The sequence below is a fragment of the Bos indicus genome, chromosome 27 (assembly GCF_029378745.1).
Source record: "Bos indicus isolate NIAB-ARS_2022 breed Sahiwal x Tharparkar chromosome 27, NIAB-ARS_B.indTharparkar_mat_pri_1.0, whole genome shotgun sequence".
In the NCBI taxonomy this organism is placed as follows: Eukaryota; Metazoa; Chordata; class Mammalia; order Artiodactyla; family Bovidae; genus Bos; species Bos indicus.
In genome coordinates, this window is record NC_091786.1 from 32,761,583 (window position 1) to 32,784,946 (window position 23,364).

Here is a 23,364-nt window from a genome sequence, read left to right on the forward strand (position 1 = left end):
GACCTTGGAACGATCTGTTAAATTCTTACGAAGCTATTTCTTTGACTTCCCCATGGGCTTGTGGGCACGTGCTGATTTGCAGGCCTTGCCCAGGATAAGAAGCTTCTCTCATCCTTCCAACAGGAGAAGTAGCAATGGTCACGGTTCTCATTCTCCGAGCATCTAACAGGTCTCCAGCCCTATGCATATTTAATTTTCATACACATTATTCTCCTTGAAGCTTCAAACAAGAACCAATCACAGATGAGGCCCTGAGATGGAGAAGTACTCTGTCCAAGGTCATCAGGCAAATAAATATCAGAGCAAAAACTGGAAGCCAGGCCTGTCCTATTCCAAAGCCCAAATTCTTTCTGCTGTGCCCCAGCTGCCTCTCAGAACGCAATGAAAAGACTTCACAGAGCTGGAGCCCACACAGGTGGGCCTATTTCCCAAGATGCTGCAGGGCAAGGAGGGGCAGGTACAGGTCAAGCTGGCCCTGCAGAAAGACTTTGCGTCAAGTCCCTATTGGGAACACATCTCAAGCCTGGAAGAACTTAGCCCCCTTAGAAACAGACACCTTGACCTTCCTCCCCGAGCAAAATATGTCCTGGGTGTCAAAATCTGTTATCAGCCCAGCCAACTCCAATTAGCTTTCATTCTGTCTTTGTCTCTCTTGTTTAAGACAAGGGAAGGCTGGAGGTCCCGGGAGCTTTGTCACCTGGAGAAAATCACCTCCCTCCTCTGGTCCTGTCCCTTTCTCCCAATGGAAAGTCTCCCAGCTTAGTTTCCATGGGAAATCAGCGGGGGTGTGGGCAGACAGAAAGGAAATTCCTTCACTCCATCCGCTCTCCCCAAACCTGGGGAAAGCAATGTTTCTCCTCCACCCCAGGCCCCAGGGCTTCTCCCCTGCTCTCTGCTCCCCCCAACACACACCCCGCCTCCGCAAAAGAGGCTGCGGGTGAAGGTTTTTCCATTTAATTTCATTTTTCATCATTTTTACCCCTTTTGGATGGTTCATATCTGAGGGTCTCAGTGGATTAACTGGCCAATCAGATTTCATTATGAGCCCAAGTAGTTCTTATCATTAAACCTGTAATTTATTTCTTCTGTGTTTCATAAAATGTGAAATATTACCATTCTCCGGGAGCTTGAAGAGAGCAGGGATGCTCCATTAAGTCCAACGCTGCTCGTCCAGAAGAGGCCGTAATTATATGCGGATTTTTTTTCCTTACAGCTAAGTTTCTACTTGCAGATGCTAACAAAAGAAATAAGCTTTTAATCCAAACATAATTAATATGAATTACCTCCCCAGTACACCCTGGCTTTGCACCATTAAACTTAATTTTTGTTTTGCATGATAATTGTGTTATCATTACCGTTTATAGGAGAACCCAGGGACCCTCACTTTATTTTCAGTCAAGACTAAAGGGACTGGAAAGGACTTTCCTCCCTTCTGCCGGTCAGGAGCCTGTGGGCCAGCTTTCCTGATCTGTCCTTGTGGCTTGGGGAGCCTGGGGTCATGACCATAGAGGGAGAGGGGGACCTCCCTCCAACAGTAAAAGGAAACAGATTCCTACGTAGCCCATGAACGATTTGTCACTCAGGAGATGGGCTCATTCGGAGCTGCTAATTATTAGAACGTCATCGTAGTCATCACCATCACCATCATCATTATTATCACCACCGTTATTACTGCTCCTAACTGTAATTTCTTGGCAGCATGCTCCAGCTACTCTGCTATTGGTCATTTCTCCCAGTGATCTGGGGATCCTGGGCTGAATTCTTTAAGTGAAGCCCCAGAAAATAGTAGATTGAGCATCAAAGGCCCGGGTTTCACGCAACTTTCCGTTCAAGACATTGTACAAGGCCATCTTTCTCTCTCTCTCCCCTCCACGTGCCTCAGTCTCCCTCTCTCTCTCCGCTGCTTCCTAAGGAAGATTCATATTTTCATAAATCTGAAGAAGGGAGCTAAAGCCTTGGGAACCAAGTGCTACATTTATATACTGGCATCCCTTCACTGAATAAAGAATCATTGCATATCTCTTATGGACTAGACACTGTGAGAAATAATATGTATACACACACAGAGAGACACACACACCAACCCTTATCATCAAAGAATTTACAATCTAGTTGAGGGAGCAAGATAGATACCCAAATGTTTTTAAAAAGGAGAGGAAATGAATATCAGCACAAAGCAACAGTGTCAAGATGGCCAATGGAGCACCTGCCAGTGGGAGCACCATTAGTGATGCAAAGGTGAAGACTCAGGGAAGAGTGAAGAGCTTGAGCTGAATTTGACTATGGGGCAGGATCTGTAGAGGAGGCATCACGGAGCAGAAGCAGGTAGAGGATGGTGGGTGCAGTCCTGGGGGAAGGACCACATGGAGTATGGTCTAGGAAATAAGGGAATCACATTTGACACGGCAGGAGCATGTGAAGGAGCAACAGGAGACAGGCTGGAAAGGTCATCTGGAGTCAGAATACGGAGAACCCTGACACCAGATAAGGTCGTGGGGAGACTCAGAATTGTTTTAAAATGGGAAGAGGAGGTGGTTTCAAGGAAGCGGCATGGACTTCCCATGTCACTTAGCCATCTTGATACTGTTGCTTGTGCTGTTATTCATTTCCTCCCATTTTTACAACACTTGGGTGTCTATATTCCCCCCTCAACTAGATTGTAAGTCCATCTCACTGGCTTACTGTCCAGTGGTTAAGAATCTGCCTGCCAATGCAGGGGACACACATTTGACCCCGGATCTGGAATGACCCCACATTCCCTGGAGCAACTAAACCCATGTGCCGTCACTATTGAGTCTGTGCTCGAGAGCCCGGGAGCCACAACTGCCGATGCCTGCATGCCCTAGAGTCCGTTCTCAACAACAGAGAGGACACCATAATGAGAAACCCGCACACTGCAGCTAGAGAAAGCCCAAGGGCAACGGCAAAGACCCCATGCAGCCAAAAATAAAGAAAGGCAGTGGCCTCTTCAGCTGGTCAGTATGGGGGCACCTGCAGGAGGCTTAGCCGAGGGAGGGACTGAGGCCAAAGAGGCCAGAGAACCATGGCCGCAGTGAGCAGAAGTGAAGGCCTCCACTCAGATGGGACAGAACAACTGGGAAGAGTAAATACATTAAAGAGAATCCATGGGACTTGGTAAGAGAGCGAAAAAAGAGAGAGAGAGACTGGTGGATGGAATTCATGGAAACACACGAGATTTAGCAGAAATAATCACCACCCAAAACATGATGCACGGCGCCTGGCACAGGACAAGCAGTCCTTCTGTTAACTGTGGTTAGTGTTTCGTCCTGTTTGATCATCCCGAATTGTCCAGGGTAGTTCTGTTACACATATTACGTTGCTGGGCAAGCAAACTCCCTGAGAGATGAAGGAACTATCAAAACATAATCTTTCTTTCCAGGGACCAAAGCAACAACCATTGCTCTTTAGACTCTTTCCTCAACCATATTACTAGTTTTGAAAAATCGCGGTGATGATAAAAAAAAAAAAAAAAAGCCTTGCCCAGGCCAGGCTCCCCAGCCAGTGACAAAAACAAGAATATTAGCACATTCAGTGGCCACACCAGGAAGTGGCGGGCCTTCACTGCTAACACGCTTTTCTTTCGCGGGGGCAAGGGCGGGGAGGGGAGTGGGGTGCTCTTCGAGGACACTGGATCGCCATGACATGGGCCCTATTTTTCTTGTCAGTCCAACAATCTTAATACTGTACTGCTTGCAGAGAAGTTTTGCTCAAAGGAAGACCCTTCTACAAATGGTTTCTATCAAACTCATCTTTGATCAGGGAGGTAAAAATAGAGGACAGATTTTAAATTCATACAAAGTTTGATTTGACAAACTGGGTATTTGGTTCAAAACAGATCATATGAAATTCAGGAGTAATCAGTGTAAAGTTTGAAGCCTACGAGAAGGGGGGAAATGATACCATTAAATAAGTGAGGAATTAAAAACTGGTGAAAGAGTAAAAGAATAAAACTTTATAGGAAATGACCAGTCCATGTAGAGTGAATAATAAGGTGAATGTGATTTGCAGAAAAGGTCTAATGCTTTGCTGTACACTGGGACTAGGAAATCAGCACTGAATATACACTGGAAGGACTGATGCTGAAGCTCCAATACTGTGGCCACCTGATGCAAAGAGCCAACTCATTGGAGAAGACCTGATGCTGGGAAAGATTGAGGACAGGAGGAGAAGGCGGTGACAGAGGATGAGATGGTTGGATGGTATCACCGACTCAATGGACATGAGTTTGAGCAAACTCCGGGAGATGGTGAAGGACAGGAAAGCTTGGCGTGCTGCAGTCCATGGGGTTGCAAAGAGTCAGACATGACTTAGCGCCTGAACAACAACGAGCTAAAGGGAAGAGTGATAGAAAGGGCTAGAGAGCAGGGCCTGTGAGCAGATGTCAGACTCCAGGGTTATTTCATCCAGAGTGGAAAAGTCTAGAAGGAAGAGGATGAGAGGGCCTGGGTTGATTTAACAACGCGCTTTAAGCCCACGAGAGGCTCTTACTCTCAGAGAATGGTGCCCAGCTGGTCCTCCCCGTGTCCTCAGAGGAGTACAGGGCAAGGAACCAGTATGACTTACTGTGGCAAGGACATGCCAGCCCCAAATGCATCACCTTGGAATGATTACCTTTGAAACCCATGTAGAACAGATTTCTTTTTCCTGTTTCCTCACCTCTGTCTCCCCTATCCGGGACAACACGAGATTCTAGATGGTGACTCCTGTCAACCAGATTCCCCTGAGACCTGATATTCAAAATACCCCAGAATACAGAGAATGGAGGTGACCCTGAGTGGCCCTCCAACCCATCCCTCTGACTCTGGGCATCTCAGCCATTTGAAATAGGTCTCTAAACTTAGTCAATATGGGCTCCCTGACCCATCTATGGTGGAATCTTCCTAACCCATCTATGGTGGAATCCAAAAATATCAGCACACAGAGACATATGATCACATCCTAACACCTTTTTAAAGAAAAATTAAAAACTAAAGTCAGAGGGGTGGATGAAAAGGAAGAAACAGGACCCTTCCCAGCGGCCATAGGAAGAGCTACAGAAGCCAGAGGAGCTCCCGGCCCACGGGGACCAGACCTGGAGACTCATTCTCCCCTTCTTCCTCTTGTTTGTACCTGGCACAGTTGTGGATATGACCAGAGGAAGTGAAGGGTCTACACGGTCCCAGTTTACGAACCCAAGAAGCAAGGGTCCCATTGCTCTCGTGGCAGGAATGGCTTTGTGTCTTAAGTTAAATCCGCCGCCGTGAAATCCTGTCTAATGATGCAATATCATCACTGGTCCCTCAGATGAGGCAGTTCTGGGTGTTGATAAAGAATCTGCTCCCTGGAGACAAGGGGCTTGGAACCACAGCAGGTCACCCAACCTCTTTGTGGCTTTGTTTACTTATCTACCTGTGAAGTGGGAACAAGCGCGGTGTCTACCCTGTGGACTTGCTGTGACGCTTAAATGAGTTAATATGTGGAAAGGGCTCTGATGGTGCCTGGTACACCTTTAACTATTAGGGAAGTATTCACTAATTTTTTTTGAAGACTCTGCTGTGATGAACTACACTGATCCCAAATCCACATTCGCACTCTGAGTGGCTTCCTGCTACATCAAATTCCAGCCATCACACTCTTTACCTGTCAAAAATCCCCCTGGATTGTATGGACGTTTTATCCATTATGCAGAAAGTACAAATTCTGAATCTTACATGTCATCTACCAGAGAAAGAGACAAACCTGCCTGAAGAGAGGCTTTTATATAATTCTTTAATAAAAGGTATGCATTTTAAAGGATTTCTGGCAAAGATACACCCCAAAAAAGAAGACTTAAAAAAAAAATCTTTCACAGTCATGGCTACTCCAGTCCCTGCTCGCCTTTTGTCATTGTTTCCTCCCTGTATTCTGATGGACACTTTCATGTAACTAACTGTTCCGTGTGTCACTGCTTCCCAAAACTGTTCTGCTGAGCCTTAATGCTGAAGGATGGTAATCGATGTTGGTTGGATAAAGGACTCTGGGGTGAAATAAGTTCAAGAAGCAATAGGTTAAACCACAGAACTTCTCAGAACCCTTAGCGTTGATGTGCATGCAGTCTTGAGAGGGGCATAGGACACCAAGCACTTCCCGAATATATTTGACACGGGAGTCGTATTCCAAAAGACACGATGGAAAAATGCTACTCTACAACTTTGTATTCTGCTTATCATAAGCACTTCTGTGCTTGCCCTGAACTTTTTTCCCATCCTTTTAAATCACTGCATAATAATCTACTAAGAAGATACGCCTTAGACTCCTCAAGCATTCTGTTACCATGAAACATTTAGGTTAATTTCAACTTTTCACTAGCCTAAATAAAGTTGCAGCTAAGACCTTTTTTGTCGTGTGGGATTTCCAAAACAATGGAAGTGTTTAGGATTTCTTCCTTAGAGTAGCTTCCCAGGAGGAGAATTATTGGGTCAAAGGGTATTCACGGTTCAAGTTCATGGCACAAGGTGCCAATTTGTTTTTCAACAAGCCTGTATCCATTTTCACTACCCAGCAGCGTGTGACGGTGCCCACACACCACACCAGAGCAAGGCGATAGGCCAAGATGCTAAAAGCGGGACTGCGGACGGTTGCTTTCATCGGCCTTCATTAGCACCACCTCTGGTGGCAGCCTCTGAAGCAGATCCGGTGCCAGCCCCTTCCCTCTCTAGTCTTCTCTCTCTCCCCAAACAGACTCAGATGAGCCTCTGGATGCGCCATTTCTAAGCTAACTGCACAGGATAAAGTCCACACCAACACCCCACTCCCTGACATTCGGGAGACATCAAAGAGGCTCTCCTCTCAGCAGCTAAATGTTTAACAACCAGCTCTCCAGGGAGAAACAAGCCCTAGTTTATAGCATTTGGTGCTTACTGCAGAGTTGTACTATCTGCTGTTGCTGCTGTTTAGTCAACCCCATGGACTGTAGCCCACCAGGCTCCTCAGTCCATGGGATTCTTGAGGCAAGAATACTGGAGTGCGTTGCCATTTCCTTCTCCAGGGGATCTTGCCCACCCAGGGACTGAACCCAGGTCCCCTGCTCGGCAGGAGAATTCTTTACCACTGAGCCACCTGGGCTGGCTCTCATCAAGGCTGATTTCAAGCAAACAACCTCCGAGCACAACGTCACTGGACTTGGAGGTGGGAAGAGGTGAATCCAGTAGGCCCTTGTGAGTCAGGAGGGCGGTTCCAGACACGCTTGCCCAGCTGCAGTTACTGAGTTTCTCTCTTTTCTCCCCACAAAGGACTCTGTACCCCTATCTGGATGCTCCTCCAGGTCCAACCAACCACATTCAGGGTCCCATAAGCCCTGTGCTCACAGCCCCTGAGCTGTAATACTGTCTATGCTCATCTTATACCAGGGCTTCGGCTTTAGTCACTGCAGAGGTCCACGGGATTCAGCTTCAAGGACCTTAGCCTATAGATGCTTACCCCAAGCCATCAACTCAGGCTGACTCCACTGCATAGCTTCCCCCCCACCCCCCCGTCCAACCCACACCCTCTGGGCTCTGGACACAGAGTCTTGGACTATCTTGCCTCAAGCTGCACCCCCCACCAGCTCCTGACCTCTGATTCCACGTTCAGACTAATCAAGCGTCTGACCTCCTTCTCTGCCTCCAGTTTGCAAGACAGGATTTACCTCCTGGATCTGGTGGCAAATTCAGTTTTCACATTCATGAACTGAAATGCATGAGATTTTAAAATCCTTCTCTCTTTCTCTGGCTGTTGCAGAAACCCTCTCTTCCTGCCCCCGCCACCACCCATGAACATGCACACACCCACGAAGGACTGAATGGTCCCTGAACCCCATAAGAACACCCTGGTACCCTGCCAGCCCTCCACCCCCAGGACCTGACCCTATCCACTGTGTTCTCGACTGAGTACGGTCAGAGAGTCTTAACTTCTGGGCTATAGGCCAGCAGACTTCCAAACTGAACTCTGAGCTGGAACACCTTGCCGTGTGCTCCATCCATCTGACTAGATAACCCATGACTGTCTATTCCAAAATTACAACTGGAAATACCTTCATCCCCAGTTGCCACCCGAGCCATGCCAAGAGGGACAAGTGGGGCTGCCAATCCTAAGGTCTCTACAAGTAAACACGTCCCCCACCACATTAGGCATGCCACCCCCCTGGTGAGAGCCCCCTCTCCCTCCCAGGGTCCTCCACAGGGACCAGCTGACCATTCTCATGTCAGTCTCAGCTGGGACGAGTGGGCTAGCACTGCAGAAGAAGAGAGCAAAAGTGAAAAATGCAAGAGGGAAAGGAAAAGGGAAAAGGGAAAAAAAAAAAATGATGCAGCAAAATGGAAAGGAACTGTAGAAGGTACCAGACGATGACAGGAGGCATTATACGCTCCAACATTCCATGGGGTTTCTAGACCCTAGAAAACAGAAATAATGGCTTCCACCTAAAAACAGAGAAATGGCTGGATTCCTTCGAAGATCCCCACCAGGATCCATATCTCAGCCAAGTGCATTGTTACCCCATCCAAACACGTGTACGAAATAGTTAACAGTAATCCTCCTGAGATGAAACAGGGAGGGAGGCTGACAGTGTTACAAAGAAGCATATGGATCCCCATATTTTTTCCAAAGGCAATCTATTCTAAGCTTGGGCACAATCTGGAAGTTACTCTTCCCCCAAAATGAGTCGAGCTCAAACCCCTTCACCCTATCACAAAGCAGGGCACTCTGCTGCATACAAGAGCAGAAGGCGGGGAGTAGGCAGTGAGAAACAGAGCTACGATCATTCAAATAGAAGTCCCAGATAAAGTACAGCCAGCAGTTGGCATTTGACTGATCATATTGGAGGGAGCACCCTTCCCAAGGCGTATTGCTGATAGAGATTCTTAAGTGAACCTGGAGGAATAGCATGAACAGAGAAAGGTGACTTTCTTTGGTTAGTAATAAGGACCTTAACATATGAAACAGAGTATCCCAACTCACATCACTGGGGGAACAAGTATAGCACAGAGCACAGGAGGAGAGAGAAATCAGCATAACCTGGAAAAAGAAAAATGGAGAATAAATCTTTAAAAAAACTATTCCCTCCTCCCCTCCCCATCCCCAGCCACACATGGTTTGGTTAATTCCTTAATGAGGATGGATTGTAATTAATATCAGAACTACACCATATAATTATTGGGTATAATTATGCTTGAGTTAACTGTAGAGCAAATCATATATAGTTCAAATTCTATAGTGTGAATTTTCCATTAATCTTTTGGGGAGTGGGGGAGAGTGCTTCATAAGGTCTTTTGATAAAGAGCATCTCCAGGAACAGGCCTATATCAGGTGGATCTTTGGATATTACATTCAAGACAATGATGTTCAGAATTGCCAGATCCAGCAGCTGCATCCCTTATAGACCTCTGCCTTAAACAGATTGATTCATACCCAGTGGCCCAGGCCAGAGAATGGGCAGTGACTGGCTGATCCAAACCCTGCCTAAGTCAAGGTCATCTCTTGGCCCTCTGGTTGCCGGGCCCTCGTGTGGACTTTCTGAGCTGTTTCTGTGGGTCCCTGATCCCTTACTTCTAGAGGCTGCATGTTCTTAACCTGTATCTGTCTCTCATCCCACTTACTCCACCACATCCCCAGGGACCTAAAAGCTCTTTTCACTCCCTTCTTGGCTCTCAAAGTGCCAGCGATGATGCCATGCATGGTCATAAAGTTCAACAGAGGAAGAATTATAGGTCTCCAACTGCTCCCACATGTCAGCCACACATAGTTCATGGAACTTGGACTTCTACATGTTACAGTCTTTGTTGGAGGCAGGGGTCAGAGAGACTGGGGGTCTGGCGAGATGTTCTGCAGTTAAGTGGAGGTTTGGCCTTTGGGGAGCACTGGCCACACGCAGGAGCCCTTCCCCGCCTCCCACTCCCGTAGGGCTGCTGTCTTGGAACCACGGCTCGTCTCTCCAGGCACCGTTTCCATTCCTGCCATCCCTCTTCCCTCATCCCCCACCTTATTCCCCAGAGGGGCCAGCAGAATCCTTTCCAGGGGCTTAGGGCTTTATCAAAGGCAAGGAGACTCCTTTAAAGCCAAATTAATTAATTTAGGAGAGATCTCTAACTTTCCCTTCTTAACTCAACTTCCCAGACTCTTTTCCTCTTTGCTCTCTAAACTCCTCCTCCCTTCTCCCCATCCAGGCTTCCCTGGTGACTCAGACAGTGAAGAATCTGCCTGTCAATGCAGGAGATCTGGGTTCAATCCCTGGGTCGGGAAGATCCCCTGGAGAAGGGAATGGCAACCCACTCCAGTATTCTTGCCTGGAGAATTCCATGGACTGAGAAGACTGGCTGGCTACAGTCCCTGGGCTCACAAAGAGTCAGACACGACTGAGCAAGTAACACTTGCTTTCACTTTCCTCATCCATCAGGCTCCTCATCTATTGATCTCTTTGCCGCAAATTCCTCCCTCTCCTCCTGGGGTCCCTGCAGCATAGGGTATGGGTGGCTGAGGTTCAGAGTTCAGATTCCTAGAAGCTGTTCATCAGTATCTAAAAGGCAAACTCCAGTTTCATCACCCTTGGGAACAGTCTGAAGTTTAAACCTTTTACCTCCTTCAGGTGCCACCAGGCAAGCAGCGACCCACCAGCTCTGGAGGGAATCAAGAGGCTTAAAGAATAAGCAAGATGCATGGCTCATACAGCACCCATGCATCTACCAGCCTCTCACCCCTCCAAGCATCCCCCAGCACTCTCAGGAGGAATCAGCCATAAAGAGACAGGAACACCCCTTCGGCCCCATCCCCAGGCTCCTGTCCCCTCTGCCAGCTTTCAAAGGCCACCCTTCGACTGAGTAAGTGACACTAAAAACAGCAATTCTCCCCCTACCTCCACCCCCCCATTGCCTGCCCACTGATAATAATGGGCCGAGACACTTTTATTATCATTATTAATTAGCACTTTCAAGCAATGGAATTAAATCAATATGGTGGACTGAAACTAATTTTAACAAGCCATTGAGATCAATCATTGGGACTTTTATCTACATAAATGCCACTAAACTCAGCTCGTTAGTGTAACATTAGCTGGAAAGAAAAAGAAGGGAGACTGGCGGGGTTTTAATTAGGAAGACATAAACCGAGCCACAATTTTTCTTCTTTGATTTGCTTTTAATCTCGTCTACAAAGCTCTTCTGGTGTTGCCCAGGCTGATTTTTAGTCCCAGGCCACTTCCATGGGAAGGGGAGGGGCGAGCGAGGAGAAGCCAAGGGCAAGCAGTAAAAGATGCTTGAAGGGGATGGTCCCTCACTTTGGCTCACCCCAGGAGGACTCTGGGCATCCCCCTGAAGCCCCTAAATCTGAAGTCTCAGATTCCCAGTATCAGTGCTGACCACCTCTCCCTCTGTATTCACCTCTGCTTAGCATTTATTCATATCTGTGTTATAGGAAAATTATTTATGCCCATTGATTCATTCAATGAACAATAGATGAGCACTTAAGGGGGCCAAGCATCCTGCTCACTCCTCTAAAAGGATTTTAAAAAATGAGAAAGAAAGAAGTAATCTTACTTCCTCTGGAGCAGGCAGTCTGGTCTTTCTGTCCCTCCTAGATTGACGGTTGCTAGAGGGCAAGGGCTATACCTTATTTAGCTTTTGCCCCCTCCCCATCCAGTTCTGTCCTCCATGTCTATAAGGTAACTGTTGGGGTGAATGGGTCAGAACTCCACTTCTCTACCCACATGTCACTCCTGTCTGTGCCCAGGCACCTGCCACTCCACCCCTTTCATGTCCCATGGGCACCAAGACCATCTCAAGACTCCATACCTCTGAGCTGGCTGTCACTCACTCTAATAACAGCCTGCCAGCCTTGCTCCTGACAGGCTGTGGCTTCTTACTCTTCAAGACCTAGCTGTAAGATCACCATGTGAGCAGAGCTGCTTACCTGGGCTTCTCTGACTCGAGAACTTCCATAGCACACAGGAACACACAGGCAAAGGGGGTCATCCCTAGGTTGCCTTTGGTGTCTGCTCCTCCTGTTGTTTAGGAGATGCTGTAGCGATGGAAGGTGCCCAGCAGAAGTCTACAATGGCACTTTTGCTTCTGACAATATAGCATTCTAAAAATATCATCTGACCCTAACACTAAGGTACTGGATAAATTACAGCAAACACACTTTTAAATGTATTTATGTGTTTTCAAGAAAGGGAAGTCTCCAGTGGTCGTACATTACTTACACAAAAACAGAGAGTAAGCTGAGACAAGAAGGGTAAGTGATGCCCTGGGGCCAAACACAGAAACCTAGAGTTTTAGAGATTAATGCGGCTTTGATGTGAGTGGGAAATGGGAGGCCAGGCCTTGGCCTCATGCAAGGTTGACTAGCTAAACTCCATATAAAGCTACATCCTCATTTAAAGGATAAACGAAAGAAAACTACATCCTTCTAGCAAAGGAAAACTGTCTCTGTGGTGGCTTTATATATTTTCTATATATAAAAATTAATCTTCCTTTAGAATTCATAACCTAGATCTGTTCTCACTGGGGGTCAGGAGTTTAATTCATATTACCCACATATAAGGAAAACCTCAAGTTGAGAAATTGAATTAAAGTGATCCGAGTTTGGTAGTGCACTCAATCCAAACAAAAGCAAATATAAACATCTCTGGAATAAAATATCTCAATCCAGGCCCCACAGATTATGTCAAAGCAAAAAAGAGCTCAAGTAAAAAGTTATCAAACACAAGGAGAAACAAACTTCTATAAGTCAGCATTAGCAGAAATGACAGATAGCAAATGCATGATCCCCAACAAACTGGAATATTGACTTATCAGAAAGTGAATATAGTAGAACTGTATTCATGATGCAATTTTTGAAGAAAAGAGGGAAAAATAAACAAAGAACAAAAGAGTATCAAAAAATAACAAGGAAAAAATTGTAATTAAAATTTAAAATGCAATAATTGAAATGAAAAACTCAAAGGAAACAGTTTTTATGTTAAATATCCCTGAAGAATAAATTAGTGAAATGGAAGAGAATGGATGAATTACACAGAACCTAGAGATAGGAGATGGAAAATATGAATGAAAGAGAGGTCAGGAAACATGAAGAATGGAATTAGAAGGCATAATACATGTGTAATTGACATTATAGAAACAGAAAATGAGAGACAATACTTAGAGATAATGTCTAAGAGTTCTCCAGAATTTGCAGAAGATATAAAGGAAATACAACTCCACAAGGCAGTATAAATAAAATAAAATGCATTCCTATACACTTTGTCGGAGAAGGCAATGGCACCCCACTCCAGTACGCTTGCCTGGAAAATCCCATGGACGGAGGAGCCTGGTAGGCTGCAGTCCATGGGGTTGCAAAGAGTCGGACATGACTGAGCGACTTCACTTTCACTTTTCACTTTCAGGCATTGGAGAAGGAAATGGCAACCCACTCCAGTGTTCTTGCCTGGAGAATCCCAGGGACAGAGGAGCCTGGTGGGCTACAGTCCACGGGGTCGCACAGTCGGACACGACTGAAGCGACTTAGCAGCAACACTTTGTAGTGAAACTGAAGGACAGCAAACACAATGAAAACATCTTTTTAAACATCCAAAAGAAAAGACTGATTACCACAATGAAAATACAAAGAGAAATCAATAATTAGACTAACAACAGACTCCTCACTTGTGACAATGAAAGTCAGCGTATAATGGAACAGTATCTTCACCAGGGGTCCACAACCTCCAAAACTGAATGCCTGATGATCTGAGATGGATCTGACATAATAATAATAATAGAAATAAAACACACAATAAATAAAACGTGCTAAAATCATCCCAAAACCATCCCCCTCGCTGGTCTGTAGAAAAATTGTCTTCCACAAAACCAGTTCCTGATGCCAAAAATGTTGGGGGCTGCTGATTATGCTGGGAAAAAATAACTATTAACTTTGGACACTATATCCAGAAAATCTGTATTTCAAGTTGCTTTCAGATTTAAAAAAAAAAACAAATATTCTTACTTCCAAGATATCCTCATTAATCAATTTACTTTAGGAAGTAAAATAATTCTAGGAGGAAAAAAAGCCTACAATGTGAGAAGGAATTGTGAGTAATGAAAATGATAGCATGTATATAAATCTATACAAATAAAAACAAAAGTGATAATTTGTGTGCTTAAAAACAAGAACTAAAATATGTGAGCAATGCTGGATAGGCTAGGGTTGATAGAAGATAAAGCATTTCAAGGTTCTAATTCTTGAGGGAAGTGGGGTTAGGATGTCTATATGTGTGCGTGCGTATATACATATGTGTATATGTGTGTACATATATATATATATATATAGTAAATATATATGGCTTCCCAGGTGGTCCTAGTGGTAAAAAACCTTCCTGCCAATATAGGAGACATAAGAGACAAGGATTCAATCCCTGAGTAAGGGAAGATCCCTTGGAGAAGGGCACAGCAACTCACATCAGTATTCTTGCCTGAAGAATCCCATGAACAGGGGAGCCTGGTGGGCTACAGTCCATAGGGTTGCACAGAGTTGGACACGACTGAATTGATTTAGCATGCACACATGCATATATATATGGCTGTGAAGCACGGCTTGCAGGATCTCAGTTCCCCGACCAGAGACTGAACCCAGGCCATGGCAGTGAAAGCCCAGAATCCTAGTTACTAAGCCACCAGGGAACTCCAGAGATGCTAATACATTTTTGAATGTTAAGTGCACAAAACCAAATTTAAAGGGTAAATCTTTAAACGAATATAGAGTAATTTCCAAAACTAGTAGCAAGAAACAAAATTAAGAACAAACAATCCAAAACAAGGCAAGAAACACAAAAGGTGGTGGGGGAGGAACATAGAAAAAGCAAGATGAAAAATGCAAAAATTAGGTAATTTTAAAGTCACATGGAGCTTAATATACATGTCATAAAATCAAATCCAAAGGCAAGGAGAACAATTAATAAAAAATTTAGAATAGTGATCACTTTGGAAAATAGTAAAGGTAACTATGGGGAAAGAGAACACAGGAGGGACTCAAAGGTATTGATTGTGTTCTATTTCATGTGTGGAATAAAGGGCACACAGATGTCACTTCATTTTTCATACCTTATTGTTGTTGCTCAGCTGCTAAGTCGTGTCCAACTCTTTGCAGCCCCATGGACTGCAGCATGCCAGGCTTCCCTGTCCATCACCAACTCCCAGGAACCTATTCAAACTCATGTCCTTTGAGTTGGCGATGCCATCCAAACATCTCATCCTCTTTTGTCCCCTTCTCTTCCTGCCCTCAGTCTTTCTCAGCATCAGGATCTTTTCCAGTGAGTCAGCATTTTGCATCAGGTAGCCAAAGTGTTAGAGCTTCAGCTTCAGCATCAGTCCTTCCAATGAATATTCAGGGTTGGTTTCCTTTAGGATTGACTGATTTGATCTCCTTGCAGTCCAAAAGACTCTCAAGAGTCTTCTCCAGCATCACAGTTTGAAAGCATCAATTCTTCAGTGCTCAGCCTTCTTTATACATTATACAAACACCTTTATACCATGTGCTGGGCTTCCCTGGTGGCTCAGATGGTAAAGAATCTGCTGCAATGCCAGAGACCTGGATTGGGAAGATCCCTTGGAGGAGGACATGGCAACCTACTCCAGTATTCTTGCCTGGAGAATCCCTGTGAACAGAGAAGCCTGGTGGGCTACAGTCCATGGCATCACAGAAGAGTCAGACATGACTGAACGACTAAGCACAGCACACAGCATACCATGTGTGTGTATTTATATAAATGAAATATTTCATAAAAGGTTTTTAAAAAATTTAAAGGACCTATGGTGGCTCTGTATTGCTCCATTAAGATTAGTCTGATCAGCCTGGCATTTTTAGGCCCTTCCTCAGCTTAGCACAACTTCTCTCTCACTCCTGCCCAATGTGGGTTTCTTCCTCTACTGAGTATTCCTCGTTGCCCTCCTTCTAGTCTTTACTGCCACTGCCAGATAATTTACATCTCCAAGACTTTGTTCATGCTGTCTTCCTCATCTTTCCTTCTATCTATGATGACAACTCTACAGTTCCCAGAAGAAAAAAATAAAGTACTTTCCCCTACACGAAGACTTCTTGAGTCTACCTAGGATGCAGAGACCTCTCAATCATGTGAAACACTTCCAGGACTAGTGAACTCCATCTGAACACCCTTTGTGTTCAGTGGGAGGGGAAGTCTTGTCTCTTCCCTAGCTGTTGAACTTCTTGAGAGCAAAGAGAGTCTGATGTTTCCTTTTATGCCTCACTATCTCTTAACCAGCACTGAACTCAAAATGCACTCAAAAATCATCCACTGAGGAAAGAATAGCATGGACCAAGTCTTAATTCTCATGGAACAGATTCTGTTTGAGAGTCTGGAGAAATCTTATAGTCTTGAGAAGGAGTCCGCCCAGCAGAGGTGAGAGAGGGACGCCGGCGAGAGCGGGACCCACTGGCCGAGCCGAGCCCACCGGCCGCACAAGCGCTGCCTCCGTCGGGATCCAGCCCTTCTAGGGGTTCCAGGCGCCGGAGACCGCGGGGCTCCCAAGGAGGCCGCCTCGCCGGCGGGACCTAGCGGCCGGCAGCCGCATGCGCCGGGCTCGGCCAGCCTGCTGCTCTGGATCAAGGGCAAACTCTTCACCTGGAATATTTTGAAAACAATTGCCTTAGGTCAGATGTTATCCTTGTGTATATGTGGGACAGCCATCACCAGCCAGTACTTGGCAGAAAGATATAAAGTGAATACCCCCATGCTTCAGAGCTTTATCAACTATTGTTTGCTGTTTCTAATTTATACAGTGATGCTGGCATTTCAATCAGGTAGTGATAATTTTTTATACATATTGAAAAAGAAATGGTGGAAGTACATCCTGCTTAGACTAGTAGATGTAGAAGCTAATTACCTGATTGTCAGAGCATACCAGTACCCAACGCTAACCAGTGTCCAGGTGGCTCAGTGGTAAAAACAATCTGCCTGTCAAGCAGAAGACGCGGGTTTCATCCCTGGGTCGGGAAGATCCCCTGTAGAAGGAAATGACAACCCACTCCAGTATTCTCGCCTGGAAAATCCCATGGACAGAGGAGCCTGCTGGGAAAGATAGGAAATCTTTTGTAAGACAGACATCATAAGAGGCACATGAAAAACTCAGAATTTCATAGAAATTAAAACCAGGAGTTACCTAGAAGATGCATTCATCACAAATAGTATTAAGTGTACTTTTAGCAATGAATAGTAAGAGTCTTTTGGATTGCTTTGGGATTCCTGTGTTGATGGCTCTTTCATGGTTTATTCTTTATGCAAGATACAGAGTGATCCACTTCATTGCTGTGGCTGTCTGTCTGTTGGGTGTAGGAACTATGGTTGGTGCAGACATATTAGCAGGGAGGGAAGACAATGTACTGATTGGTGACATCGTGGTCCTTCTTGGAGCTTCCCTCTATGCTGTTTCTAATGTGTGTGAAGAATACATCGTGAAGAAGCTGAGCAGAAAGGAGTTTTTAGGAATGGTGGGCTTATTTGGAACAATTATCAGTTGCATACAACTATTGATTGTGGAATATAAGGATATTGCTAGCATTCACTGGGACTGGAAAATTGCCCTGCTATTTGTAGCATTTGCCTTCTGTATGTTTTGCCTGTATAGCTTCATGCCACTGGTGATCAAAGTCACCAGTGCCACTTCTGTCAACCTGGGCATCCTGACAGCTGACCTCTACAGTCTTTTCTTCGGACTCTTTCTATTTGGCTATACGTTTTCAGGACTCTACATCCTGTCCTTCACCGTCATCATGGTGGGGTTCATCCTGTACTGCTCCACCCCGACGCGCACGGCAGAGCCAGCTGAAAGCAGTGTACCACCAGTCACCAGCACTGGAATTGACAACCTGGGACTGAAGCTTGAGGAGAACCTGCAGGAGACCCACTCTGCAGTCTTGTAGCTGGAGAAGAAGGCATACCCATCCCCCTGAGGTTTCCTGGGAAGCTGGGAACTGTCACCTGGATAAAGCAGAGCCTACGGCTTTGGACACTTGAAAACTTATCAGAGTGAACACTCCATAGCATTGGGTTTGATCCAGTTGGATTTTAAAAGGAATATTAAAATCATGTATCAAAAGTGGAAATGCCAAAATAGAGCAGAAGCTGAGGCTAGGATTGTGTTTCTGTGTGTTTCGGGCCCAATACCTGTTAGTGTCAGGGAGACAAGGTATGGGGTGCATCCTGGGCTGTTAGAAGCACAGGTGGGAAAGCAGGATTGGGCAGATACCTGGGTGTGAGCCAGACTCAGGCTGTCCAGGATGGGCTAGGTAGTCAGGAGGAGGGGCAGCCCAGGTGGTTGGGAGTAGCTTTTCTCATTTGGAGGCATCTGAGTTTTGTCGTGCTAAGCCAATTATTGTCCACAAGCCTTGTGGCCTTTTAGGAAAGGGAAAAATGAGTGGGGCAGCACTTGAGAAATCCTGAGATACAACTGTGAGTACCATAGAAGCCGTCAAGCAGGGTACAGTAAACCTAGGAATCTTCTCCCAATTGTTACTATGCTACTTCTTAGCAAATAATGTGCCATGCGATTTTTATAATACCTCTTCAATACAGAGTGTTAATATGCAGCGTCATTATGATATCAACTGCCAGAATACCACTTTGTAAAAACTCTGTATGTGAACTTTTTGGGGTGAAAAATATAATAATGAAACTGAGGGTAAATTTATATTATTAAAAGATTTTGATTTCATGGAAATAAAAAAAAAAAGAAATCTTATAGTCTTGCTTTCCAGTCTTCCTGGGGTCCAGTTATATCCTGTTATACTCCCCTTTCCTCTTTAAGTCACTTTTCTATTTAAAGCTGTTACAATTGTTTTTCTGTTCCTTTTTAGTCTAACAGTCCTCATTGATAATGTGGGTCCAAGAGAAAGATAAGTATCATATGATATAGCTTATAAGCAGAATCTTTAAAAATGGTACAAACGAACTTATTCATAAAACAGAAATAGAGTCACAGATGTAGAAAACAAACGTACAATTACCGAGCGGGAAATGGGGAGGATAAAATGGGAGATTGGGACTGACATACACACATTACTATATATAAGACAGATAACTGATAAGGATCTACTGTATAGCACAGGGAACTCTACTCAGTACTGTTAGTGGCCTATATGGGAAAAGAATCTAAAACAAGAGTGAATATATGTATATATATATATATAACTGATTCACTTTGCTATACAGAAGAGAGTAACACAACATTGTAAGCCAACTATATTCACATAAAAATTAATTTAAAAGAAAAAAGAAATGTGTGTCCAAGACTCAGGGCAACTCAAGTTCATCCCTCAACAAAAATTACAAATTATCACACACCATTGACCTTCAAGGTAGCAATAAATCTGTGAATGCCAAGGGAGTCTTGAATTAAATTAGGCTGTTAAGGTCCTCAACTAGTTCTCTACATAGTTAGAACACAAACCTAAGTCTCTTGACATTCATTCCAGGCTCTTCTCACCCCCAGCATAATCACTGATGTCCCTTTAAAAGTCATAAGTTCTTTTCTCTTCTGAAGCCTCATAATGAGGTGTCTGATAAAACAGCAATTAAGCAATATCTTTGCCAATAGACAGCTTAGAACTATGGTACATTCATTCATTCATCCATCTGTTCATTCTGCAAATGTTTATTGAGTGCTTACTATGTTAACAAGCGTTGTTCTAGGCCATAGGGACATTCGAATTAAGGGAGTCTTGACAATTAATTAAGTAGATTCAATATGTTTAGGTCAAATGTTCACACATGCTACAAAGAAGAAAATAGAGGGAAGTGTCAGGAGGTGAAGGTGGACAAAAGGAGTTTCTCTAAGAAGGGGACATTTAAACACAAGCACCCTGCAAATGGAAGCAGGAATAGGGAAAGAATGAATGCAATGTGAGTTGCCGGTAACTCTTGCATAGCCTTCCAGATCTGATTCCTTGGCCTTTTCCTTGAACCAGGAAGATAACAAGGACATAATGCTGACCAGGTTCTCCTCCAAGGCAAAGAAGGCACAGGGTTGGCAGGACCTGACATTAGCAAGCTGAGGTGGTAGTCACCAAACCCTGCCTTTCAAAAAGGAAACAACAGATTAGGGCTTCCCATTTTCATAGCAGACCTTTAAATTCCTTTGATTCTGTCTCTCTTGTAAAGATACCACACACTGACACACACTTACAATATGGGAACATGCATACATATCAGTATGTATGCATGTGTCTAACAAGACACTTCTATACTGCTTTTGGAAGCTTTGAGGCCAACTCTTAGAACTTCTATTATTTCACCAGATTACTTTTGGGTCAATCTACTGCTACTGCTGCTAAGTCACTTCAGTCGTGTCTGACTCTGTGCGACCCCATAGATGGCAGGCCACCAGGCTCCCCCGTCCCTGGGATTCTCCAGGCAAGAATACTGGAGTGGGTTGCCATTTCCTTCTCCAGTGCATGAAAGTGAAAAGTAAAAGTGAAGTCACTCAGTCACGTCTGACTCTTCTCGACCCCATGGACTGAAGCCTACCAGGCTCCTCTGTCCATGGGATTTTCCAGGCAAGAGTACTGGAGTGGGGTGCCATCGCCTTCTCCTTGGGTCAATCTACCAAGGCCAGTTGTGCATTAGTTTGAGCATTCTTTGGCATTACCTTTCTTTGGGATTGGAATGAAAACTGACCTTTTCCAGTCCTGTGGCCACTGCTGAGTTTTCCAAATTTGCTGACATATTGAGTGCAGCACTTTCACAGCATCATCTTTTAGCATTTGAAACAGCTCAACTGGAATTCCATCACCTCCACTAGCTTTGTTCCTAGTGATGCTTCCTAAGGCCCACCTGACTTCACATTCCAGGATGTTCAGCTCTAGGTGAGTGTGAGTGATACATCTTCATGATTATCTGGGTCGTTTTTTGTACAGTTCTTCTGTGTATTCTTGCCACCTCTTCTTAATATCTTCTGCTTCCGTTAGGTCCATACCATTTCTGTCCTTTATCGAGCCCATCTTTGCATGAAATGTCCCCTTGGTATCTCTAATTTTTCTTGAAGAGATCTCTAGTCTTTCCCATTCTATTGTTGTCCTCTATTTCTTTGCATTGATCACTGAGGAAGGCTTGCTTATCTCTCCTTGCTATTCTTTGAAACTCTGCATTCAAATGGGTATATCTTTCCTTTTCTCCTTTGCTTTTTGCTTCTCTTCTTTTCACAGCTATTTGTAAGGCCTCCTCAGACAACGATTTTGCTTTTTTGCATTTCTTTTTCTTGGGCATGGTCTTGCTCCGGGTCTCCTGTACAATGTCACGAACCTCCATCCATAGTTCATCAGGCGCTCTGTCTATCAGATCTAGTCCCTTAAATCTATTTCTCACTTCCACTGTATAGTTATAAGAAGAAGAACTAAAGAGCCTCTTGATGAAGGTGAAAGAGGAGAGTGAAAAAGTTGGCTTAAAAAAAAAAGTTGGCTCAACATTCAGAAAACTAATATCATGGCATCCAGTCCCATCACTTCATGGCAAATAGATGGGAAAACAGTGGAAACAGTGGCTGACTTTATTTTTCTGAGTTCCAAAATCACTGCAGGTGGTGATTGCAGCCACGAAATTAAAAGACGCTTGCTCCTTGGAAGGAAAGTTATGACCAACCTAGACAGCATATTAAAAAGCAGAGACATTGCTTTGCCAACAAAGGTCCATCTAGTCAAGGTTATGGTTTTTCCAGTAGTCATGTATGGATGTGAGAGTTGGACTATAAAGAAAGCTGAGCGCCAAAGAATTGATGCTTTTGAACTGTGGTGTTGGAGAAGACTCTTGAGAGTCCCTTGGACTGCAAGGAGATCCAACCAGTCCATCCTAAAGGAGATCAGTCCTGGATGTTCATTGGAGGGACTGATGTTGAAGCTGAAACTCCAATACTTTGGTCACCTGATGCAGAGAGCTGGCTCATTTGAAAAGACCCTAATTCTGGGAAAGATTGAAGGCAGGAGAAGAAGAGGATGACAGAGGATGAAATGGTTGGATGGCATCACTGACACAATGGACATGGGTTTGGGTGGACTCCTGGAGTTGGTGATGGACAGGGAGGCCTGGCGTGCTGCAGTTCATGGGGTCGCAAAAAGTCAGACACGACTAAGTGACGGAACTGAACTGAACTCAACCAAGGCCAAAGAACTTGGTTGAGAGGATGAGGCAAAAGCTATTTGAACACAAATAGTGTGAAATCCTACCACTAAAACACTAAACAAAAGCCATGCCAAATAACTCTATCCAGTTCAGTTCAGTTCAGTTGCTCAGTCGTGTCCGACTCTTTGTGACCCCATGGACTGCAGCATGCCAGGCCTCCCTGTTCATCACCAACACCTGGAGTTTACTCAAACTCATGTCCATTGAGTTGGTGATGCCATCCAACAATCTCAACCTCTGTCATCCCCTTCTCCTCCTGCCTTTAATCTTTCCCAGCATCAGGGGCTTTTCCGATGAGTCAGTTCTTCACATCAGGTGGCCAAAGGATGGAGCTTCAGCTTCAGCATCAGACCTTCCAATGAATATTCAGGACTGATTTCCTTTAGGATTGACTGGTTTCATCTCTTTGCAGTCCAAGGGACTCTCAAGAGTCTTCTCCAACACCACAGTTCACAAGCACCAATTCTTCGGCACTCAGGACGAGCTAACAATTTCCAGACACTAATCTGTTTCTGAAACTTAGCTAGGTCCCTCTGATGCCATTTAAGACAATCTGAGACACAGATGTGACTGATACTCCACCCATCACCCATCCTCTGAAGCCATGTGGGCCTCCCCCTGCATTTTTTATGAAAAGCATTGGTTCTTGAGTCAGACCTGGGTGCAAATCTCACCTCTCTATTTTATAGGAACTTAGGACAGGGGGTTAATTTTATTAACTTTTTTTTCCCTCACTGCACAATCTTCTCCACCTACTCCATATTTCCAGGGAAAGATCAGATTTCCTTCAGTATTTTATTCTATTAGTCACTTCATGAGACCTCCTAGGGGAATTCTGGAGTAACAGTGATAGTGAAAGTTGTTCAGTCATCTCTGACTCTTTGAGACCCCATGGACTATACAGTCCATGGAATCCTCCAGGTCAGAATACTGGAGGGGGTAGCCTTCCCCTTCTTCAGGGGATCTTCCCAACACAGGGATCAAACCCAGGTCTCCCGCATTGCAGGCGGATTCTTTATCAGCTGGGGCACAAAGGAAGCCCAAGGATACTGAAGTGGATAGCCTATTCCTTCTTCAGGGATCTTCCCAACCCAGGAATCAAACCAGAGTCTCTTGCATTGCAGGTGGATTCTTTACTAACTGAGCTATCAAGAGGAGCCCCACGGAATAACTGTGGATGGTTCCAAACTGTTTTC

General features: G+C 44.8%; 1 protein-coding gene across 1 annotated transcript in view; it reads left to right on the top strand.

The window, feature by feature from the left end:
* The window catches only part of LOC109553343 (solute carrier family 35 member F2), a 64,510-nt gene extending 46,022 nt beyond the window's left edge, over positions 1–18,488 (top strand). The window contains exons 2-3 of the mRNA XM_070781618.1: positions 16,442–16,928; positions 17,218–18,488. Coding sequence (XP_070637719.1) covers positions 16,442–16,928; positions 17,218–17,919 — 1,189 coding nt within the window. The 3' untranslated portion in view covers positions 17,920–18,488. The remainder of the gene's footprint in view (positions 1–16,441; positions 16,929–17,217) is intronic.
* Positions 18,489–23,364: the final 4,876 nt, after the last annotated feature.